This window comes from Solea senegalensis, linkage group LG2 (assembly GCF_019176455.1).
Source record: "Solea senegalensis isolate Sse05_10M linkage group LG2, IFAPA_SoseM_1, whole genome shotgun sequence".
NCBI classification, from domain to species: Eukaryota; Metazoa; Chordata; class Actinopteri; order Pleuronectiformes; family Soleidae; genus Solea; species Solea senegalensis.
This window is the reverse complement of record NC_058022.1, coordinates 2,154,082-2,180,201: the sequence shown is the minus strand read 5'-3', so window position 1 is coordinate 2,180,201 and position 26,120 is coordinate 2,154,082. Positions and strand designations below refer to the sequence as shown.

Here is a 26,120-nt window from a genome sequence, read left to right as displayed (position 1 = left end):
GGAGGAGGAGGAGTAATACAGCAGACACATCATTACGCATTAACCATCACAAGACGAGATGTTTAAAAATAACGAGGACCGCCTGCAATTGACTGTCACTTTTCATTGGAGATGTGGGATGTGAAGTTCACGTTGCACTCGGGCGGGATGAAAGTTTCATAGGCTGACCATGACGCAATGGTCAAATTTGACCAATTATGTTTTTTTTTCCAACATAGTTTCCCCTGAAGTCTACAAACTTCTTCCATCGGTGTGGAAGCACTTGCGTAGCCCTTGGTATAGAAGCTCTCATAGTCTGATTGTCCAACATGTCCTCAACAGCAGATATTTCCCCTGCCTTTTTGTCTCTGACTCAAACTGGTGGACCAAACATTCATCCTGGGTCAGGAAACGTTCAAGAACTTTAAAACATTTATCAGGGGCCAAAATCTGTGGAAAGCAGAAACCTTTGACATGCCAAGTTCCTTGTGCAGTAGGTTTTCTACTCCTTCACCGGTGAAGTTTACAACATTGACGAACAGTCAAACATCTACCGTCCATCACCATGTGGTGAACACCATCAATGTTGTCTTGGATATCCAGACCTTGGGTCATCTTCAAGGTTATCCCTACCCCTTAACCACAGTTGATAAAGCTGAAGCATTAGCCACTAATGTAGCAACCATTTCCTTGGAGGTTAAACCCTACTGTGACCACCTGTGTCTTCACCGACAGGATTTGGCATGCGTACTTCTCATTACCAAAACCTGGTCCTAATGAGGCAGAACCTCTATTCTGAGGAACTAATTAAGTAGAGGGCTAAGATTTAAGGATAATGTTTTGGTTAGACTGTTCAAATGAATGGAAGTCAATGTGCAAACCTGTGTGCGTGTGTGTGTGAGTGTGAGTACGTGAGCAGACAACAAGTTGTCGGTGAAAATCAAGCTGGGAGACAGTGACATCATCCCCTCACTCTCTTTCAAATGTCCATTATGTCTCTTTCTCTCAATATTGTTTGTGCACCGTCCTTGTATTTTGGACACTCGCCGTCTTAGTCCCTCTCGTCCTTGCACCATCACTTTCCATCATCATCATCATCTCCTGTAATGACTTTTCAGACCCATGTCCATGCATCTTATCCTTCTCTGTCTGTCTGTTTCACTTTTCCTGAACCATAAATTCACAGTCAGTCACTCAAAACAAGGCGTCCTGAAGCTACTCATTATCATTCCTGGGTATGAAATGGTGGGGAGACTCAGTGGCAGCCATGTTGCTGCTGCTGCACACAATGTGAGCGGAGCCGCAAAGTGGAAACATAATGGAAAAATGGAAGCAGGAGTAGGAGGGAGACGCTGATGGAGGTCGAGGGAGGTCACGGTGTCTCTAACAGGCGACCAGGAATATGTTTTCAACATTGAGTGTTGTATCAGAAGAAGCCTCAGACCTTATCTTCTGTCGCTGCTCAAAACTATTGGCTTTATGATTGAGTTGTTGTGCTAAACTTTCTATGTGAGTGTGTGTCATTTCTGGTTTGTGGAGAATCAAAGACAACAAATGCACGTTTTAAAAAAGACAAAGGATATGTGAGCTTGCAATAGCAAGCTACCATTTGAAAAATATGCCAATTTCCTCTTGTCAAAGCTCCACCCCAACAGAATACTGTCATTTACCGTCTATAGCATAACGGCTAATTCTGCCTAGCATCTCTGCTTCAACTTCAACGTGTGTTATAGGAGTGGAAATAATTACTAGCAGCTATTTACGCACATTCACTTTTATATGAGAGTCCATACACATAAGAAAAAAGGTGTTTGTATCATATCGGCTTTTTGTCCATGTGGAACAGGTGTTTGGGGAGCCCTAAAATGCTAATTTTGGAAAACCTCAAAAATCACAAAACGTATGTTTTAGTTCCTTTTTGGAAACGTTAGCATTAGCATGAACTGTGTCACACAGCAATAGATTATTAATCTATTATATAATGGTGAAAACTGAATCATTTTGGTTTGTAGCAGAAGGGTTTAACCTCCAAGGAAATTCATGCTGACATGGTTGCTACATTAGGGGCTGATGCTCCAGCTTTATCAGCTGTGCAATAGTGGACATGTGAATTCAAGAGGGGGTGGGAAGAACCTTGAAGATGACCCAAGGTCTGGACGTCCAAGAAAACATGGACAGTGTTGACGGCAGATGTTTGACTGTTAATCAGATCATCAATGTTATAAACATCTCCCAGGAAGGAGTCAAGAACCTTCTGCACAAGGAACCTGGACCAAATGATTACTCGATTAATCGAGAAAATACTCGACAGATCAATCGAGTATGAAAAAAATCATTAGTTGCAGCTCTATTCCATTTGTTGTCGGGACTTTCCCAGGTCCCAGGTTTCAACTCTTCTTTCACCGTGAATAGCACTTCCGTCATATTTGTTCCACATTAAAAACTCGTACACATAGTACTGTTTATTTCTTTTAACCGTAAACATGGCGCTACGGCGCTGTAGAGCACCGCTATCGACTGGTATCGCTGACAATGTCTAGCTGAGGCACGTTTGTATCTGGGAACTTCTCAACTGGAACACCTATGAAGTTTCTCAAAAATTCACATGTAAATTCCGATGTCAATGGAGCATAAATCACAACCTATTTGATTCTATCACGACCTGGAGCAGAGTGTATGGCACTACGACTTGAATCATAACATGTCTAAACAGCTAACGCAGTTAAAATGTTCAATAACTGCAGAAGTTTGTGTCTCTGCGTTGGTTTGTAAAGCAGTTTTTATGAGGGATTTCTCTCATTCATCAGGACAAACGTACTATTTATACCGCCCTGCTTTTCACACCTCAGAGTGGACGGGGACGGTGTGAGGACACAGAGACGGACAAATAGAGATGTTTCATAATGTAGAAGGAATCAAAAAAAAGCCTTTCCTTCCCCCGGGAGCGGTGAAACATAGACGCTCTGCCGCAGAGTTTTTCAACTAATCAAGATCGATTTTCTTTTTCCTGCTGAATGCCCACGGGATTACAGCAGTGATGAGAGACTCCTGCAGACGGCAGAAGAAGTCTCCTGCAGCTACATTTCTCTCTCACTGCTATCTCACTCGCTCACTCGCTCGCTCCTTCCTTCCTTCCTTCCTTCCTTCCTTCCTTTTTCTGTCAAATCTCCAAAACGAGGATAACGATGACCTCACTTCTCTCGTTTTACAAAGAAAACACAGACGACTGCCGACGCTTACAGCAACGACGGGACGAGAACTTGGATAAGAAATTGGATAAGTGCAAGAAGAGATGTGAAAAGATGGATGTGAGCAGCGGAGGTGAAGAGAGACGTATGCTGGCAGTGACAGCTCCTCCCTCCCTCCCCCGTAATCCCAGTGCTCCTCAGATGAACCTCCTCAGAAAAAACAACTCTCGTTTATTCCCCTTGTCCAGTGTCTCACTGTTGAATTACTCAAAACTTAACAGTGTGATAATCTACTAAAATACACTTATTATTACCTTAAAGTCAGGAAAATGTCTTTATTTCTTTTAAATGAAGGATACTTATGTGTCAGAAACAAAAAGGTCGACTATAAATATGGTTAAATTCTGCTGTAACAGAAATAGTTTAAATTAAAACGAAAAGTTATGTTATATAAAGTGACTTTTTTATATATTATTTTGTCAATTCCAGGTATTTTTTTAATCTATATTATTTAATCTGTTGATTTTAATAAATCTACTTTCCGTGTTCTCATTGTAACAGAAAAAAGGCTAAATCCCTAACAAAAAGAAAAGCTTTGTTGTTTTAAATGATTCAATTAGGATTAAATTAGATTAGGATAAATTTAGATAAGAAAAATGTGATTGAGTAGACTAAGAGAAAATACTATGCGATATTAGAATATTTTAGAAGACAAAAGACTATATTGGATTAGATTAGATTATATTAGGACAAAATAAAATGGATATAAAATAACATTAGGTTGGATGAGAATAGATTAAACTAGAGATGAGATTAGATCAGATTAGGATAAATACATTTAGATAAAACTAGATTATTTAAATGATCTTTACAGCTCTTATTTGCTCATTATCTGCTTTTGTACTTAAATTCTTAAAAAGTTTTAGATTGGATTTTAACTGTACATTTTTTTTTAAATAACATCATGAAAAGTTTCTTGTAAAAACAAAGACAAAGCAACAAGTTGTCAAACTTGAGTGGCAGAAAAATAACTCAAATCAAACCAAACATTATAAAACATGTGGTTTAAACAACTAAAAATACACTGTTACACTACTTTATTTTATTTATTTTACAGTGTAGCCTCGACACAGCGGACATAAATCAGGCTTTCAAATCAACACAGCAGTAACGGTAACATTAAAGTGATTTATATCACCACATGTAAGTTTAATGTTGCCAGATTATGATCGTAATTTACAGCTGATACGCAGCCAAAAAAAAAAACCCCGGCAACACGTGCACTTCTCCCCCACGTCCTCCGGGTGTGTGTGTGTGTGTGTGTGTGTGTTCTCTGCTGCTCTGGATATGGAACAGGAAGTGGTATGTGGGTCAGAGCACACATGGACACAGACACCAGAGTGGTCACGCACACATACGACACAAAAACACACACACACACACATAGAGCAGAGTTTTGTGACACGTGAACGTGTGAGTGAGTGAGTGTGTTTTCAAATCTCAAGTTTTTCCATCGCTAAACGACTTCCTCTTCTCAACCGTCACCGCTGGTGAACGTCCAGACGGACTGACTTTGACTTTGTTTGTTTAAGGAAAAAAACGAACCGTCATGTTTTGAATGTGTGTGTGTGTGTGTGTGTGTGTGTCCAGATTCTGCCTCTTGTTTTAATCTCCACAGCTGGAAATAGAGATGTGTGCCCGCAGGCTCACTCCCCAATCTCAGATTACCTTTTTTTGTTAAACCTGTCTTGTTCTCTTCTCTGCCAGTGACAGCTCATGTCAGGTCAATCTGAATTCCTGGATTATTTGTCATTTGAAGCTATTTACTTTTTTTTAACAGATTCTCCAAACTCTCCCACACACCATGACGTGGTCTTAAAGGCGGGGAAATGAATTAATCATGACTAATCAATATTGAATGACAAGCGGCTACAATCGGCATGATTCAGCATCATAACACCCACACATTTTCCCACCACTCACTTGCTTCCTTTCTTTGTTCAACTGCATGATTTCACACAGGTTGTGGAGTGCTAGGGCTAATAGCCGATACATATATATATACACAGTGTTCCTCAGTTCCACAGTTCCTCCTGCCTAATAATCATAGATTCTCTACTTATTTCACACAACAAGTCTTAAGAATAGGACGTAGAGTTGATTATTTTATTATTATTATTAAAGATTAGTCCATAAGTATCTTAAACTGGTACAGGTCAAAATCACTGGATCAAATATTGGACAGATATAGGGATCCACAATATATCGGTAGAGGCAGATATTGGCTTTAAAATGTTTTGTCGGAAATCAGCAAACACACCAAGATCTGCTGATATGAATAATGACGATAATGATTACCGATATATAGATATATATATACATATATACATATATGTATACTGTATATCGGTATTGGTAATCGGCCCAAGCACTCCCGATATATCAGCACTTTATCACTTTAAGTAGATTATTTGATGGATTTTATTAGGGATTAGCCAACATAATACCCAGTATTGGAATTGGCCCCAGTCAAAATCAATAGATGGTATATCAGACGAATATAAAAAAGGTCTAAAATGACTGCATCTGACTGATCCCCCTTAAATTTGTGGTATTGGTATCAGAATAGAAAAAGTGGTATCGTGCCATTCCTAATTTTTATAGCTTCAGCTCTAACCAATGGGGTAAAAACAGAGATACAGATATCAACATGTCACAGATTACCTATTTATTTAACACTTAAAGTAGATTATGCAATGATGTTTATGAGGGATAAGCCAATATAATAGCCAGTATAGGAATTAGTCCTGGTCAAAACCACTGAATGGGATATCAGACGGATAAAAAAAAAGGTCTAAGATGACTGTATCGGACTGATATTGTATCGGCAGATACTTAAATTTAAATTTGTGGACTTTCCTGTGATTTGACTGAATTATCATTTGTGGGACTTCCCTGGTATTCGGAATATTTGACGAATAACCGTTGAATTTTTGCTATAAACGTTGCCGTTGCCAGGGATTTAAATATAGGAATGGAGTCGTGGGTCTGTAAAACAGACAGCGTAATCATCTTCAACGGTTAACCCAAAGATTTTAAGTGTCAGCCTCGATGATCCACTCCTTCCTCTCTGCGGCGTCTGGGCAGGAAACGGACGAGTGAACGCAAATATGTGTCTGTGAATACTTCTGTCATTGTCTCACTTAGTTGATCATTCAGTGGTGAGTCAAACAAAAGAGTAAAAACAACAACTGTCTAGTGAGACACAGTTAAACTGTGTTAAACTACCAGGAATTTATATGCACCAAGGAATACAGGCTCCAATTACAGAAACTGCCCTCTGGGTGTTTGACTCCACAGTGTGGAAATGAGCAGCGCACAGACACACACACACACACACACACACACACACACACACACACACACACACACACACACACACACACTTTTCAATCTTTATTAAGACTAATCTACTCTCAGGAAAATGAAAATCTGTTGAGCTGCGAACACAAACTCAACTTTAACCAAGTAAGGTAAAAAAATAGACAAATAAGATGTTTGGAAACGGTCATTTTAAGCCTGATATTTTGATATAAGAGCAGCCAGAGAGAGAGAGAGTGTGTTTGTTTTGGTGTCGACTGTTTCGCTTGAATAAAACATTAGCACTGACTTCATCTGTCATACAGTGAAAATAATCTCAGGATCAAATTCAAATCTGCTGTGTTTTCATGTCGCCTGTGGAGAGGAATGCGCTGTAGATGCTGCAAAGTTTAGGAAATTTACCAGGGTCTTTGAATGCATCTCGAAAGCTGCTCCTTGTCAAAATATTAAATCACGCTTAACCATTCAATGCCATTCAATAATGGGAAATGATATCACTTCCGAGTTCATCACATTCCAGTTGAGAAGTCGGAAAAATCACAAAAAAAAGAAAAATCAGCTAGCTTTTGTTGGAATCCCAATGTCGGGGCTGGCGAAGTTGCCCCGGTTTCCCAAGTTGGAAATATTACGAGTTCCGACTACGCAGAACTAACCCATTCATCAGTTTCATGGATTTGTTTTATCTTAAACCAACCAACGTGGTTTCATAGTTCTAATCACGCTAACTCATGTTCATCTAATCATGTTTCTGGTAAATTTAGATTTAGGAGATTTTAAAAAGTGTACAGTAACTGTTGTTGACTGACCTCTGTGACATCCATGACCTTGATGGCCGCCAACTGTCCCGTCTTGACATGTCGACCCTGGAGAAGAAGAAGCAGAAGAAGAGCAACATGAGCAAAGTTTGACATTGTTATTTACATAATAACCACGTCAACACAACATAAACACAATCCCAGCAATGCAAGAGTGACTTGCAGTCAGTTGTTGTTGATGAGAAACTAGAACTTTTATAGCTAACGTAACTAATACAATGTCCAATATTGATAAACAACATGAATGTACATTTTCTCTTAGTAGTTGCTTTAGTGGTTTAGCTCAGTGAGATTCAACATGGGCTGAGATGAAAACGATGTTTTAATTAAAGCATCGTGAAATTAACAGCAGAGCACTGCTGAATATGCCAGGCCTCTGGGACCTAACTTTCCAAAAGCGCCACTTCTGTGTGGATAAAAAGTACACAACTATTCTAATTCCCCTAAACCTGTTCTCCTGAGTGCAGGTTTTAACTCCACAGTTAAACCTGGTAGATAAAACAAAGTCAGTCAGCAGCAGTCATGTTGTAGTCATTACAGGGTTTGTTTTTAAAAACACCAGACAGTGTGGTTTGACTTCAGAACACAACAACAACAACGACAACAACAACACACTTCATCTGTCTGCATCATGTTTGCATTTAAACCTGTCTCTGAGAGTGTGTGTGTGTGTGTCTCTGAGAGTGTGTGTGTGTGTCACATGATCAGGTTTCCTTTGTGTGCGACGAGACTGCGACACCTGAGCCGACATCGTTTGGAGCGATGATGGTTCAGCCACAGGGGACGTGTGTGTGTGTGTGTGTGCGTGTGTGTGTGTGTGTGTGTTCTGGTATTTGTGAACTCTTTAGGACTTTTTTTTTTCCTGGCATAAACACGATCATCACATTGCCTTGACCAGAAACCTGGTCCTAATAATGAGGCAGAACCTCACATCTGAGGATGTTTAAGACAAAGATATGAAGTGTGGTTAAGGTATGGTTGGGGTTAGTCATAAACTGGCTGCAGTTAAGGTAAGGGATAAGGCTTTGCTTACCTTAACCATCACAACAACACAAATCTTAGTCCTAAACTGAACCAGTGCCTCCGAAATGAGGTTCTGTCTCATCTAACGACATTTCTCAGGCGGCACATTGTGTTAAAAGTTTAAGAACCCCTTAACTTAAACCTTATCCTTACCCTAACCCTAAAACCAGGTCCTAACACTGCAAAAAGCCCTTTAAATTTGTATGAACCAGTGAAAATCAATGTCCTGTCCAAGTATACATGACATGTGTGCGTTCTTATATGTGTATCATTGTGAGGATGACATTTTGTCCACTGGTGGTACACGTGCCACAGTTTGAGAACCATGAGGTTGAGCGTTAGGCATGTAGCAGTGATGGAAAAGGTAAGAGTAAGAAGCTACAGAGAAAGCATTAAGTCTAAGGGTCCTCATTAAGAATGCTGCACAAGAATGTGTGTGTGTCTGGTATTCCTGACGTTGTAGGGACCTAAGTCTTTCTTAAGGGGACAAAAATCACGTCCCCACAATCTCAACAACTACATTTTAAAGTTAGAGTAAAAGTCTGTGAGTCAAAGCAATGTCCTCTGAAGTCATGGAAACCTGTGTGTGTGTGTGGGCGAGGAGGGCAAAGGTCAAGGCTGATTCTGCTGCTGCTGTTGTTTCACTGTGGGAAAGTTAAGGTGAGGGAGGACAACACTTAACAATGCACTGAATTTAAAAAATAAATGGTAACAACAATGGAAAAGAACACGTTTCTTTGTAGTGCTGAAAATGTGAATTTGGTCTCAGTGTGTGTGTGTGTGTGTGGGGGGGAGTGAGAGAGTTTAGAGAGAAGCTAACGCAGATTAAAGGTGAAATTAAAATCTTATCTGAGCAGCTATTATATAGAAACCAGTGTTGGTTGAAGTGGATCAGGACGAGGAAGAAGAAACACAAACAGAAGTGTAACAGCAGACATGAGAGTGAAAATAACCAGAATAAAAGGGACATTCAGTGAGATTTCAGACACACAGACGCCTGGCCTCCATCGGCCTCCTTTTTACTGTAGCATCCATCTTACTGTAGAACTGCTGAGTCATCCTTTTGTATCTCATGACACACACAAACATGCACACACACAGGATTACACAGCTATTCACAGACGCCCATTCATTTGGACAAACTAAACAAAGCCTTATCCCTTACCTTAACGTTAACTACAATTCAAATCTCAGTTCTTAAATCTCAACTAGTTTCTGCTTCATTAGGACCAGGTTTTGGTCTCCATGAGGACTACCGGTACTGACAAGGTCGGTGTTTATGACACACACACACACACTCTTCACTGCTCACTATCTCCGTTCAAGAATTTTAAGTTCTTTCACTTCAGTGACGACAGACGTGTTGAAGGAGCAGCAGAGTGTGTGTGTGTGTGTGTGAGAGGTATTTTCATCAACTGTCTAACCTTCACACTTGGACACACACACACACACACACACACACACACAGACAGACAGACACGCTCTCCCTCACACACAGAGCCTGAGGCTGGGTTTTCATATAGGATCTGCTTTATGGACACGAGTGACATCATGACATGATGCTGATAAATGAACAGCTACACACACACACACACACACACACACACACACACTCTCACACACTCTCACACACTCATCTCTAATGATGGGAAATAAATGGTCCGTCTTTATATCGTTCTTTTTTCACTCAAAGCTGCTCTTACACTTCAGTTTTCTGGGTGGTTTTGTGTTTTGCCCAAGGACACATCGGCATGTAGACTAGTGGAGCCGGGAACCGAACCGACACGCTTTGAGATTAAAGACAACTCACTCTACCACTGAGCCACCATCGCTTGCTAACCTTAACCAGAACCACAGTGAGGTTCTGCCTCTTTGGGACTAAGATGAGGATTGCGGGCGACAGTGGATGAGTGGTAGGGCGAGTAACTGGAAAGAGGAGGGTTCGAGTCCCGACTACTCTAGTCTACATGTCGTTGTGCCCTTGAGCAAGACACTTAAAGTCCATGTGTTGCTCGTGAAGGCTGTGCCGGCAGCGTGTGATAGAGTGAATGGGTGAATGGCAAGAGCAGCTTTGAGTGGTCATCATAGATATAAATGCCGATCATTTACTGGCACCAACGAGGTCAGGATCTACTCCAGAGAAGGTCACATGTAATCATGTGTGTGTGTGTGTGCGCGTGTCTTTAGGAGGCTGACCAACGGTCAAGCAAACCTAGCTCTGTGAGGACATTTTTGGCTGCTCCACACAACTTTAACACGATTTTTTAAAGAAATTAAGACCTGGTTTTAGAGTTAGGCATTTAGTTGTGATGGTTAAGGATAAGGTAAGGGGTGTGTGTGTGTGTGTGTGTGTGTGTGTGTGTCCTCAGCTGTAGAAAGAGTGTTTACTTCTAATTTTTCATCCTGATGGAAAACATTCGAACAGTTTTCCTTCTCGTGGTGATTTACATGAATCGAGACAATGCTGACGTCTTCATGATGAAGTTGCTGTGTGTGTGTGTGTGTGAGAGACTGTGTGTGTGTGTCAGTGAGAAAGAAAGGTGACCTCAGAACGCAGACTGTAATAATTACAGAATCCCCCCAGCTGCCGACACACACACACACACACACACACACACACTCATAGACATAATGCATTCCGTAGCATCTAAACATCATTGCAACTAAATGCCTAATCCTGACCTTTAACCTCATGTAAACACAATTCTAATCCTTAAACCAAGCATTAACCCTTTAAAAACCCTTTAAATCAACAGAAATGTCCTCACAAAGGCAGATTTGCATCATCATTTTTCCCCTCACAGTCCACTACACACACACACACACAATGGTTGAAAGATGACATCATCTACTCTGGTTTCTTTGTTCAGGAACGAGACGCAGACATATGCAGACACACACACATACACACACAAACATGGACACATGGACACACACACACCTGGACACCAAAGACACATTAAAGAGGGAAACTGACGTGAATAAGATCTGCTTCTTCTCAAACTGTCAGTCACTAAACTGAATATTTAACTTCATAACAACAGTGTTTTTAAAAAAATGTTTGAAAGAGCTGCGAGACAAATCTGTGGAGTCTCCACAGGATTAACAGAATATGCACCAGATTATAAAAACACACGATTATTTTGTTGAGAGCACTGCGATGACGAGATGACCTGAGATTAATTAACAAACGAAATATGGACAATAAGCAAATATCACAATAATAAACTGACTCTTTAAGTGTTTGCACAATTTTTGTTCTAGAAACAGGAATATCGTTTAGTGTCATAAATGTTGTAGTTTTATCTGAAAAACAACAATGTTCTAAGCAAGCCCGCGCGTGTAAAGTAGCGTAATGAAAAGCATCCAACGCTAACTTGGCAAAAGAGCGCCCCCTGTTAACTGGTTTAGAAAAAAAACCTGCATTTTGTTTTGATATGCATCGATAAACATAAACAAAACACAAGAAATCTAAACAAATGCGTGCAGTGCTCATTATTTAGCAGCAGGGGGCACCACTGCTGCTAAATAATGTAGTGGGAAACAGCCCGGCTACCGCGACCAAATCCACAAACATGAATTATAAATTCTATTCAAGTTCTATTTTTACAGCTGACGTCATTTTAACCTGATAAACACGGACATTTCCAACAGATCAACGTCGGCTCGTTGTTGATGAAACAAACAAGAACAAATTAAGATTTAATTTCAGAGAACATATGAAGAAACACAAGAGTTTAGCTAAACATAGACCAAACGTGTGATAATGAGGTTTCACTAAGTCGTTGATCAGCAGCTGACTTCACGCTCCGTTCAAACATGACGTAACTTTGCTATCACCAGACTCGCTCATGACCAGCACCATGTTACTATGGTCTGTATCACTGTGTCAAGTCTATGTTGAATCCAGAGTTTCCCTCATCAGGGTCAGTGAGGTCAGACTCAAGGCCCTGAAGTTTATTTATTTATGACATTAAAGGCTCTGAAAACCGAACATCCACTAAAAGCACTGAGGTTTTCCCTCAATGATCTTTTTCCTTCTTGTTCTTAAAAAGTTTAGAAGTTTCATGAAATGTCTTCAAACACAGGAACATTTTTGGAAATCACAGACAACAGCTAGTCCTGATGCTTCTTTATTTACTTCTCCTCCCTCTGTGGTCACCTGGATTATTGCACCACCAACTGTTTATCATAGGTGCTTATTAACTACCGAGATTTGCATGGAAAACACACATTTACTTTGACAGAATTGACAGAATTTTTTTTAAATTTCACGTAAAATGAATAGAAAATTTGAGGTCAAATTTTCTCTTACAGATTCTCCATAAATTACGTTGAAAAAATGTTTGATGTACATTTTCTTGTACAGAATGTATGTTTAGTTAATATTTTTTAACCACAACATTAATAAATATCACTGACGCTTCACAAATTTTCTCTACTGCATTTTTTTCCTTTCGCGATCTGGAAAATCCGCTTTCCGTACTTTTTCCACATGGCTGCCAGAAAAAGAAAGACAGAAGTGAAGTCAAGGAGAGAGGCTAAAATTAGGTCAGTGTTCAACAATCATTAGTGACTGAGGAGAAAGTTAAACGACCAGTGACACTTTATGTTAATGACAGGTGTGTGTAGAAGATGGCCAGATAACCAGGATGAGGAATGAAGGAAATACAGGAGCTGTGCTCCCAAGGAAATGCCAGGGGAGTGGAGTCATCCTGAACACACACACACAGCATATTTACAGTACGCTCCAACTTAAACAGGTAATATGTACTTTCACATAATAATCTGTTATACACTCACATACAGTAGTGTGTGTTTAACCTAAATCTGGACATGTGCAAGAGAGGGAGAGAGAGAGAGAGAGAGAGAGAGAGAGAGAGAGAGAGAGAGAGAGTTTTTTTTGGGACAAGGACGCCTTTATTGCACCTCTCTGAAGCTTTGGGGCAAAGACAAGAAGCCAGGTGCAAGCTTTGGTAAACAAACGAACACACACACACACACGTTTGTACAGCACTCACAGCAAGGACACATCACAACTAAATGCCTAACCCTTACCTTAAACCCAATTCTACCCCTAAAACTAAGTCTTTTAAGAGGTGACAGAACGTGAGGACGAGGCAAAATGTCCGTGTGTTGACTTCCATTCATTTGGACAGTCTAAAAAAGCCTTATCCCTAACCTTAACCTAGTCTTAATTTAAACTTAAAACCTAAACTTAACTAGTTCCTCAGAAATGAGGTTCTGCCTCATTAGGACCACGTTTTGGTCTCCTTGAGGACTACTGGTCCCTGACAAGGTCAGTGTTTATGACAGAAAAGTGTCCTAAAGAGGATGAACACACACACACATTTCTTATTTCTTGAAAAAGTCTCACTAACAAGTCTTCATTGATAAAATGTTTTATATTTCAAATGTAGGGGGGAAAGCTGTAGCACATGCTGCAGTCTCATAGACTATTTGAAGTAGTTCCCCTTAGGATCCAGTAGAGAGCGCTCTCAGAGAACAGGATTCTCCTAAGCAAATAAAAATTGCACAAATATGAACAAATATGAAGTATGTGCATCCAGGCATTCAGTAACAGATTTGGATTCGAGTGCAGAGCCTGCAGCGTTTCCACTGTTCACACATCACAGAGTGTGATGGTATGAAGCAGACAAGCAGAGGCAGCTGATGAACAAACAAACACTTCATTCTAAGAGCTTGCACTGTTGTGTTGAGTCACGTTTGAAAACCAGGGAAAAACAACAGCACAGTGAAGGTGGAAGATGGAAACTTCCATGTATGAGATGCTTGAGGATCAGGGAACTTTACTTTGAGGTTAAAATGGGGATTTTTCTTCAACCTCAGGGCACAAAAAACATGTAAACAAGGACAAACAACTGGAAATGGGTCTTTCAGTTATGATTTAAAGACTGGACATTTACAGGACAGCTGTCCAGAGAAGAAGCTGTGCGTGAGAAGGCAAATGTCCACAAAAGTAGCTTCTTCTGCTAGTTGCTGAAAGTTACGACTAGCGTCAGATTGACTGCTGAAACCTCAATGTGGTCGGAATTTTCCCAAGTTTACGTATGAAAAAGCTTCAGTTTTTAATCAAACCGGGGTTCACACACCTTGGTTGACATCAAATTCAAGGACTTTCCAGGACTAACTTCCTTTCAATTGAAGGACAGAATGTTCTTGACACAGCTCAAGATGGGAGGACAACTTGTAAAGAGCTCGTCTTTGTCCATGGCGGACCAAACAACTTATCGATTAATCGAGAAAATAACCACCAGATTAGTGGAGTATGAAAATAATCCTTAGTTGCAGCCAAAGTCGAGATGTTCCTGGATCTCTTCAGGCTGTAAAAAAACACTTAAACACAAACACTGTGTGACATTTAAAGCTTGAGGGACAATATCAGAAAAGATCCTTTACTAAAGGGATAAAGGCCGAGTTTGTGCCGTTTGCTGCTTTGCTGTGAGTGAACAAACAGGGAGCTCAGTGTAAGTAGGCCAAGAAAACAGTCCCGACTCTGGAGGGAGCGACACAGAGGAAGAATTTTAAATCTCTATTGATCCTTGAGCTCCGGCTGGAAAACTACAGCAGTGTCTGCTCCGACACTGATAAACATACCACACAAATACCAGAAGATCAATATGGAATTATAGACCAATACTGACCCAGCTAACAATCTTTGGTTCCCAGAACTTCACTTTTCTACAGCCTTTATAGCACGTTCTTCTATAATTTATACTATTTTCAATAGAAATGGTAAATAAACTACATTTAAAAAGTGCCACAATGTACGACTGTGATCGTCAAATAATGTGTTCAAGATCCTTTTGATCATTTACTACAGGTTGAATGACCTTTGGGTTTCTGGTAATTTTTTACAGCATGTCATAAAGAGTTTGTCAGTATTGCTGGCCTGTCAACAAATGCATATATATTGTATTTTATGACAGTTGTAACAGAAAAAATACCCTTTCCCAACTGTAGGGGGACCCCGGGAGCAAATCTAACACAGTGCTGCTTTTAAAAAATGACGCAAAAAAACTAAATAACAAACTTTTGGATGTAAAAATCAATTATCTTACAATTACGCTACATTTATTAAGTTTATGTGAACAATAATAAATGCATAATTTGTAATAACTAGGAGTTATTAGTAGGGATGGGCCTGAGTAAATGATTATTTGCTTGGTTATAAAATGTCAGCCAGTTACTGTGACTATTCGTAATATACTAAAAAAGACAAAACAAATCTTTGTGATCCAATGACGACCTAATATGTGCTGTATCCATTAACACAAGGTGGCAGCAGCAACATAAAGCATTTAGTTAGTGGGCTTTTACGTGTGTTTGAAGAAGTGATGACATTTGCAAGGTTCCTTGAATGCACCTTGAGGCTGCTCATGCGCTGGAGTTCAGAACATTTGATTAATAATACGCCGTACAAGGGAGTCATGATTATTATTAGGCAAGAAAAATGGGGTGACAAATAAGAAGAGAAACAGTGACGGAGAGAGAGAGAGAGAGAGAGAGAGAGAGAGAGAGCAGTGCATAGCTGCTGTAATCAGATCTAGTCGTAGTAAGGGGGCTACATTCTACATTCTGGGCACCGGTGCAACTTTCCATAACGTAATGGGCTATAGAGGCTGTGGCCCCATTTTTAGACTCACAGGAAGGAATGACCATCAGTGATATGGATATCACATATAACCAGGCCAACAAACCACTGCATCAGGGCTTTTCATCACTGCACATGCAAGTGGTGGCGAAAAAGATATGCAGCATGTATTCAACAGATCATTGTTGCCCAAAAGATTCACTTAAACACAGACCACACATTAAAACCTTATCAATATGAATATTCATTCAAAACTAGAAGATGAGGGGTTGAATTATGGTGCATTTAGCAACAAAAAGGAGCCCTGGGTTATTGTGCAAGTTTGGACACAAGACAATTTTTACTCATGTTACTTGAACCTGGAACTCAAATAAGCATGACTCGAGAATATTCACCTACTCCCTTCCAAAACAAAATAATCTGTCCAAATCTGTCCACTTAAAAACGACAGAGAGGAAATTATTCAAGGAACTCACTTTCAAACTATTGAAATGTCTTTAATGAAGTGGTGTGGTGGTTAGAGAAGGATGTTTCGTGAGGGATAATGATAGTACTGCACACAACCTACCTCCTACATGCCTTTCTACATACCAACCTACCCTGCCTGCCTGCCTACCTCTACCAACAGTACTTACCTACCTACCTACCTACTCTCCTAGCCTACCTTCCTACCGACTCTGCTTCACAGCTTACCTCCTTTATACATACCAACTTACCTATATACCTACCCAGATACCTGCCTTCCTACCTACCTACCTACTCTACTTGCCTACCTACCCGTTCACAATACCTACCTCCTACATACTTTCCTACCCTACCTTCTAAGTTACAACCAACCATATCTACTTATATACACCTATCTATCTTCCGACAGTACTCGCCTACCTACCTTCCAGACCTACCTTCATACTTCTACTAGCCAACCTTCCTACTGACTCTGGTTCACACTACCTACCTCCTACATAAAACCTGCTGTGCCTACCTATATACCTACCTACTTACAGACTGTACTTACTTACCTCCATGCATACCCTACTGACTCTAATTACCCATCATCCCAACCTACATATCTTCCTTCTCTACTTGCCTACCTGCCTACCTACAGCCTAGAATAATTTCTTTGTCATTTGTAGTTTGGGGCCACATGACGGCATAGCAGCTAGCAATGTTGCCTTACAGCATAAAAACCCGGGTTTGTAACGCAGTCCGACCACGGGCCTTTCTGTGTGGTGTGATCAAGTTCTCCCTGTGTGGTTGGTGGGTTCTCTGCGAGTTCTATGGTTTTATCTCACATTCCAAAAACATGCAAAGGTTAATTGGACACTCTAAATTGACCACAGGTGTGAATGATTGTGGATTGGCGGCCGGTCCAGGGTGTGTGACCCCGCTTTCCCCCTGCGTCAGCTGGATCCAGCGACCCTGCAACCCACATGTTGAGGATAAAGTGGAAGATATTTGATGAATTACAAGTTTATTTTTAAAGAAAATAAAGGATTGAAATCGTAAATCTAGTTTGGTGTGGGAAAAATCAAAGATTTCATTTTTGAGCCACATCGCCCAACCCTAGTCTGCGAACACTTGTGTTCCCACACGGAGCCTCTCAGACTTCAGTTAACTGACCCAAAGCAGCTTCTTCAGACAGACGTGAGAAAAGTCACGGACACAGGAAAGGTTTCCCCTGCAGTCGATGAAGTATTGATGTATCAGATGGAGCGGAACGGTTCGGCCCCGTTTCAAACCAAACCTCCGCTCCTCTCCTCAATGACTCGGGCCCTTTGATAGAAGGTGAACAGGACACTGCAGTGTTCAGCGCAGGGCGGGAAGAAGTGGCACACGGGCCAAATCCTCAGAAGTTACAGGCGGAAGGAAGACTGGAAAGAAGGGAGGAGGATCTTCAAAGAGCTCGGAAACTGTGCCAAGCTTTTCAGAGAAGCTCTCGCTCTCTCTCCTTATCCTTGTGTGTTATTTAAAGCTGGAGCCTGGACCGCGTTCACCTCTGCAGCATGCGCCCCTGCAGTCTGATGCTCGGCTTCATCTCTGCAGACCACCAGACAGGAAGCTGCAGCAAAGAGCACAGTCACTGCTTTTATTTTTAATCTAATGATTTGGTGTTTTCTCGTGTCTTTGCGATGATTCGGTAGCAGCCCAGAGATGATAACTGTGCCCTTCCATTTCTGGAAAAAAAAAAAAAAGAAGGGCAGGGCGATATCCAAACCACTGGAACTTTCTACACTGGCATTTTTATCACCTCTTCAAAAGGCCTGTGAGAGTAAATGAGGGGGTTCTGCGGGAGGGGAGAGCGGGTGGTGGCTCTGGTAAATATAGGGCGCCCGAGACGGTGAGGAGCGAGGTCTGAAGAGGGTTTCACGTTCACAGCGGGCCGTAATAAAAGAGAGCGGGCTCTTTTTTCAGCGCAGGGAAGGGTGAGGCACGCTTAATTAAGACGGAGATGCTTTAGAAACCACCAGTGAAAACACACAGCTGTAAAAAAAAAGAGAGAGAGAGCAGAAGGAGGAACAGAGGTGAAATGTTAGACTGAGGATTGGATAATACTGGGTCTCTGTTGGACAAGAGCTCCTGCTTTTGTTGTTGAGGACATCTCAGGTTTACATTTAAACATTTAAAACAACCAAGTGCAAAGTAAAAGGTACAAGACATTGAGGATTGAAGGCCCAGGTTTTAGGCGTGTCTAAAAAGAGATGCAACCAATGTTCAAAATACACAATTTCCACAATTTGATGAAACAAACGACTGAAGTGTGACACCTTTAAAATCATGACAAGGGCAAGGAAGTTGTGCCGAATTGTAGATCAGCTGAAAAATCACTTAAAAAGTCTTAAAAGGTAACTCAAAACCAGTTTCACAGAAAACACGCAATGAGGAATCTCTAAAAATATCAAGAAATCCAATGGTGTGTTTGGCACAAAAACAGCATTTCTGATCTTGTACGGCCGTTTAAGCCCAAAAAAACTTTTGAAAATGTGCTTATATGAGGGGGGAAGATGGAGACAGACAGCTAAAAGATGAGATTGAAACAAAAATCCCGGAGGTTTTACTCCACAATTTGATGAAACAACAAAAGACTGAGGTTTGTCAGTTTAAAGCCATGTTATGCAGCTATTTTGTTTTTAAACCACCCCCTCCAGATTTACGTCTAGGGCAAGCAAATGATGCCAAATTGCAGATCAGCTCAAAATTGCTTAAAAATAACTTAACAGTAAGTAAAAACCTGTATCCACTTTGGACATGCAATGAGGAATCTCTAAAAATATCAAGAAATCCAGTGGGGATTGGTGTGTTTGGCACAAAAACAGCATTTCTGCTTTATGTCCAGAAAACATTAGCACATTTGCTTGGGACGAGATGTGAAGACGGAGAAAGAAATCTAACAGATGAGATGGAAACAGAGTTAGAGAATCCAAAATTCCACAGGTACATCAGTTCAAAGCCACGTTATTCAGCTACTGTACTTTAAAACAGCACCTTTAAAATCACAACAAGGGCAAGCAGATGATGCCGAATTGTAGATCAGCTAAAAATCACTTAAAAAGACTTAAAAGTAATTTAAAAAACAGTTTTCACATAAAGTATTCAATGAGGAATCTTTGAGAATTACAAAGAAATCTGATGGGGTTTGGTGTGTTTGAAACAAAAACAGCATTTCTGTTTAGTTTCACGCCGTTGAAGACTTTTCAAAACTGGCACCGAATGATTCCAATCATTTTAGAGTTCAAAAACTTCTTGTACACCTGTTTATGTCCAGAAAACACTTGTTTTTTTACGTTAACATAGTTTAATCAGCAGTAAATAAAAGATACAACATAAGATAAAATGAATTTAACAGCCAGTACAGCTGTGTCACATCATACAAAGGCCTCCTTCTTTAATGTCTCCACCTCTGTGGCTCCGACATAAAACAACAGTAACCTCACATTCGATCACTTTCAAACAGTCGTGCTACTTTTCACTGGGTCTCAGTGCCGTGAAAAGGCCTTTGTGGGCATTCATAAACAAAGAATGAAGACACCACGTTTCTCTTTCACAGCCCCAGAGAGAAACTGATTCAGATCAGCGGCCCAAACTGGAAAAACAACACAAACAGTGCTCCTTTAAAAGCGACGCACACAAAGCTGTGGGATTATGAGGCGTGAAAGAGTAATTAAATCAAAGCCTAAAGTCAACAGTCGCCACACAGAGGCTGATTTGGCTCAGGTTAGCGGTTAGCATAGCACCGCTGGTGGAGCATCCATCAAAAACACCTAACTGTACACAACTGACAATTACATACAATGACTTGGATTCCAATACCATGAATTACGTATTATCTTATAAGATTTATGATGTTAGTGGAGAGGAAAAAAAGACGAGAGAGTTCTGCTGTTCAGGAGATTCACGGCACACTTCCAGCTTGACAAACCCTAAACCTCCACCCATCAAACCCCTGTTGCTTTGTTTGCGCTCGTGTCTTCATGTATACGTTCTATTTATAATATTTTTTGCCGAGATGCAAATATAAAAGCAAATATGGTCACATTTTTCCCCCCACTGGAAGATGTGGAGTCATGTGGGCTGTGATGCCCCTCCCTCCTCTCAACATACTGACCCACAATTCATGTGTGCAGCGGCATAAAGACTCAACCGACAGCGAGGGAAAGAGGGACGAGGACGGAGACGTCCCAGCAATGCTGGGGAAAGCAAAGACCCAGAGAGCAAAGCGTCAGCCACAGGAAGTCACATCCACGTGTCCTCCAGACAAATGAGTTACTGTCGTCAGCGTCAGCCACAGGAAGTCACATCCACGTGTCCTCCAGACAAATGAGTTACTGTCGTCAGCGTGGTTTTTTGGTGACGGGAGACAGACGAAGAATTATGGGGAAGCTGGTGGACAGATCAGGAGAACGTCCTCTCGCTGGAAGAAGGTTAAATGATGCAGAGCACAAAGACATGTCTGACAAGGACGTCTGCGGCCGACTCAATACTTCCATTAATCACAGACGATATCTAAACGACCGATAAATCGAGATGACCTCAAAGATGTGAATAAAACCACAGGTTGTACTGACTTTACGGTGGATTTGTTCAGCCCGTGCTAATCCACGTGCGACGTTTGTAGATAACATTCAAACAAGTCCTCACACTAATTCAATCTTCAACTATTTTTTTGTTTGTTTTTGTTTCCAATAGTTAAAACCAGTTTCTGTGATTTTTCGGCTTCTTATATGTGAATATTCTCAAGTTTCTTTGCTCCATATAAGAAAGTGTTTTCTGAAAATAAGCATTTTTACTGATTTTACGGTGTATTATTTGTTTATTTTCTGTTTCTGGTGTAGAAGCAGCAGCGTTACAGTCCTGGTGTGTGTACTACAGCGGTTTGAGTCGGGGTTCCGTGTGGACGGGGGAACTTTTTTAGAAGATCGTTTACATTTCATGCCGTCTCCGTCTGGACGTGGTCTAAGTCTTCTGTTCTCCTCCGTGTGATAATCTCCAACTGTAGAAAGGCTGGTATGATTTATTGCGGTCAGTGAGAGGAGAACTGGGATTACAGCAGAGGAGACGAGGACAGAACAGATGGAGAGAGAGAGAGAGAGTAAATGACTCTGGTGTCCACTGAAGCGACAGTAAATCGTCTTCAGCTTGTCCACTCAGGTGTCCTGGCATCAGACTTCGCCATCATCCGCCCGACAACGTCCATCTGCCTGTGCTTCATTGTTCAACTCGGGAGTGACGTCGTCCACCTGTGTGTCCTCTGTGCTCCAGACAGAGAGACAGACAGACGTGTACTGTGTCCATCATGTCCACAAGAGACACTGAGACGCAGACTGAACTATGATTTAGAATAAATATCTAACTGTGATTATTTTTGACTGAAGTCGCGATAGGATTTGTGATATCTGAGAGATTTTTGGACCAGTGACTCCCAAAGTCTGGCTCGGGGCCCAAACATGGGTCGTGGGGTAATGTTTTAGGTTCCCCAAACTTGAAGTGAAATTTTAAGTGTAAATGTTTTATTTGGTCATGATTCACATGATGTTTTATTCATGCACACATTATGATTTACATTGTGATTTTGGTCACAATAAAACAAAAAAATAGTGAATCCCCCTGAAAGAACACTCGGGAAACACTGGGCTACACGACATTTTCCCTCATTCACGACGATTCCCATGATAGAAATTGAGTCACGTTATTGTGAGAGATTTTTAAAAGTAAACAAAGATGTTGTGCGTTCACCGTCACCGGCTGTAGGTGAACACATTAAAAACCCATTAAAAAGAATACCTTAACCTTTTAACCTTTTCCTATGTCCAGGTCCTGTGGAGCTCCAAAAATAAACCAGCAATCCCAGCATGCCTCACACATTACCATGGTAATCAAACAACAGGGGGCGGGGACAGAGGGATAGTTTAAATCATGCAGTGGTGGAGGAAGAGGAGGAGGAAGAGGAGGGTCAGTGGCCGTTAGACGGGCAAAGCAAGGGCGATCAAAGATTGATTTCACTGCAGATCAATGACACGGTGATAAAAGGTTAAAGTGTGTAAGAGCAAGAGCTCAAATTACCACCAAAGCCTTTTATTTTGTCTAACTAACAGATCTGTGCCGCAGGTGCACCCTGGGTAAATTTCCGCGGGAATAATACAATCCTTATATGGACGTCCTGGGCGTGCGTTCTTAAGTGTTGTTATCTTCAGGCTTTACAGAATGTGCTTTTTTATAAAAGTTATGATTTATTCTATATCACATATTTGTTTTTAAAAACTGCTAGTCAGAAAATAAGAGCGTTTTTGTGTTATTTTTGGTTTGTTTGCTGAGCTGAGAGCAGTGGCCTCTCACACGGGACTAATAATTACTAATAATTCCAGCTTCCAAAATGTGAAGATATTCTGGGCTTTTATGGTAAATATGAAAAAACAAAGCATGTGAACGTTCACAAGACTATTTTTTCTGCTGAAAACATTACTAATAATTATACTTTATTAATTACTATTACTATTTGCACCTGCAGATTATATTACAAGAATGTTACAGGCTTTACTTTAAAAAGACATTGAGAATAAAGTTGCAATATTACCCCTTTTTTTCCCGTAACGTAAATTTCAAAACAGCTTACTTTTCTTTTTCCCTCAGTTCCTCATGAAATGACATGGTCAAAGTTAAACGTTAAAATGTTAAACGTAATAGTTGCGTGTTCAGCTTCACTGCGATGAGAAGCTTCTTTTTTTTGGACAGAAGTGATTGTTTTTCAGCGTCCTGCGGCATTGTAAACATTTTTTACAGTGTTTAATTTCACGATATGCAGCACATAATGTTAGATTTAACGTGTTTTAGAGTTTTCTCTCCTCCTTTTCCTCCTCCTCCGCAGCAGGTGCCGGTGCAGGAGCAGCAGTCACTGTGAACCACAAACATGTCCAGACTTGTTCTGATGGTTTTAAAGAGACAGAAACACGTTTGGCTACGGATCAAGAATTTTCAAGCGGCTGGAGACTTTGATTTTACGTCACAAACGTGTCGGTGAAGACTGGACTTGCAGAAACGCAGGTGATCAGGTGACGTGCTGCTGAGGTCATGGAGAGGACAAAGTTTGTAATAACGTGGTGAGGAGCAGGTGTTTTCTGTGACAGGTGAACAAAGACACCGCGTTTAACACGACGACGTGACTCTACTACAGATTATTAAATGGAGATTTGTATGTAACAAAAAAGAAATGACATACAACACAATAAAAACTTAATCCTATCAAGGAATGTCTTATTAAATGTGCTCAAGGACAATTTATGTTGCTTTATCCACGTGGGAAATCAACGTTACCTTCAAAAGTTTACTGTAAACACGACATCGACGACAAGAAATGTAATGAAACCACTGCTGCAACAACTCATATATTAATCCATTACTCATTCAATAAATGATTCAATTAATCAGCAACTATTTTAGATTCATTTTTGACTTTTTTTGTTATAAATTTGTGATATTTCAACTTCTAAAAATGTGAGTATTTTCTGTTTCCTTTGATCCGTATAAAAATTGAATAATTTTTTTGTGGATAAGACTTTTAAAATACTGTTTAAGGTTTTAAGCTGTTACATTACAAAATGGAACCTCTGAATATGAACTTGAGTAAAAGCAAAACGATGTCATTAAAAAAGATTAAATTAGCAAAAATAAAAAGATGTTGATCAGATTTTTCAGCTTCTTAAAATGTGAATATTTTCTGTTTTCTTCGACTCATATAACAATAGAATAATCGTTTCTGGTTTGTGGACAAAACAAGACTTTTAAGAACATCATTGTTTCCATGTTTGGGAAACGACAATTAACACGACCCAACAACTAATAAAGTGTTTACCACTCTGGGAACACACTTTACAAAAATAAAGGGTTTGGATAAACAGCTGTTATGATACAAAATCTTATCAAAAACAATAAAATGATCATAGATAGATAGAAGATCAGTGAACTCAATATCCATCAAAGTCTTTGTCTCTTCTCTGATCTATTGATGTAAAACATGAAAGGACACACACACACACACACACAGTAACAGTGTTACCAAACACTTTCCAAACCCGTCTCCAAGGCAACCTGGAGAGTAAAAGATTGGATACAGTGCTGTCTGGAAAATCGCCGCAGGAGGAGGAAGAGGAGGAAGAGGAGGAGGGTGTGACGGGCAGATATGACCCGATAATGACCCGAGTACCAGCTGCCCACAACATTCAGAGAGCAACAACAGGTGTCCAGCAGCCACATGTGCAACACACAACAACAACAACAACAAAGTGAGCCTGTCATGATGAAAATTGATTTTTAAGTTAAAATGACTTAAATATCCCTAAAAACATTAACGTTGATTTCCCAAATTTAGCAAAGGAAACGTGTGAAATGTCAGAATCTAACAGAGGAGTCTGGTGGATTAAGCGACAGCACTGCTGAAAGCCGGTGATCCATCGTGAGCCCAATCACGACCACGTTCAGTGGGATTTCAGTTCAAGAAACAACGTCGCGTCTTCAAACGTCTTCAGTCAGAAACAAAAACCCACGTTTGCTGCCTCACACTATAATGTGGCCGTTTCAGGTCGAGCCTAACAAATACAAGCAGTTATTTTACGGACATTAACTCCCCAAACCGGGCTGTCTCCATGACAACAGCAGTGTTTTTATTTAAAAACCAAACATTCACTTTAAGTTAACGGTCAATTCTAGCAACAGAATCTATTTCAATCGGTTCCTATTTTTTCAGAATAAAAGCTCTGAACTCAATATGCAAGCAATCACCTGCGGGGCTTTTTAATATATGATATAACATGAATGATAAGCCTGAAGATGTGACATATAAACACACAAATATAAGCAATTTACCGAGGGTGAAAGAAAGTGTATATTTTTGTGGTTTTTCGTGGTTTTTGCTTTGACATCATCGCGTTACTTCCTGTCTGAAGCTAATCCTATAGCAACAGCAGAGCTATCTTTACAACAGGATCAAACTGATCTTAATCTGCTGCTGAGACACAAACACAGAAATATATTCCCTCAACTTCTCAAACTCATTTGGAGTGCGTTAGATTCTGTGCGTCTGCCTGGAAACAGCGTCGCCTTTTTCTTCCACGAGGTTTTTCCCCAGACATCGGCGCCGTGAGGTGACGGCGACAGATTAGCAATGGATTATTTGTCAGGTTTTCAGTTTCTGTCTGTAAACATCTTGTTTTCAAAGCCCTCAGAGCTCACGGGAGTTTACACACACACACACACACACACACACACACACACACACAGTCTGCCCGGCTACAGGAGGAAGTGCTTCAGGGAATCTCTGCTCCAATCGCAGGCCCCGGTTCTTGTCAGCTGACCGAGGACCTCATCCCCCCGCGTGGTCCAATCACGCGGCAGGATGCGAGGTCAGCTGACGCAGGGCTCACACGGTGGGTTTGTTGTTGAAGCGGATGAAAACAAAAAAGAGAAAAGTCATCGTCATCGCAGCAGCAGCAGAGGCCACACAAGTCCACGGAAGAAAAACAGGCTTTATCATCGCCACGGCAACCAGTGCCTGTGTGTGGTGAAGAGGGAGCTAGACAGTGAAGAGACTGAATAGGAAAAAGTAGTAAAAATCTACTAAAAACTAAAGGA

At 40.7% G+C, this 26,120-nt stretch overlaps 1 protein-coding gene across 6 annotated transcripts in view; it reads right to left on the bottom strand.

Moving 5' to 3' along the window:
• The window catches only part of LOC122783626 (mitogen-activated protein kinase kinase kinase kinase 4-like), a 73,195-nt gene that overhangs the window by 33,205 nt on the left and 13,870 nt on the right, over positions 1-26,120 (bottom strand). For all 6 annotated transcript variants that reach the window (XM_044048383.1, XM_044048391.1, XM_044048400.1 and 3 more), the window contains exon 3: positions 7,355-7,411. In XM_044048383.1, coding sequence (XP_043904318.1) covers positions 7,355-7,411 — 57 coding nt within the window. The remainder of the gene's footprint in view (positions 1-7,354; positions 7,412-26,120) is intronic.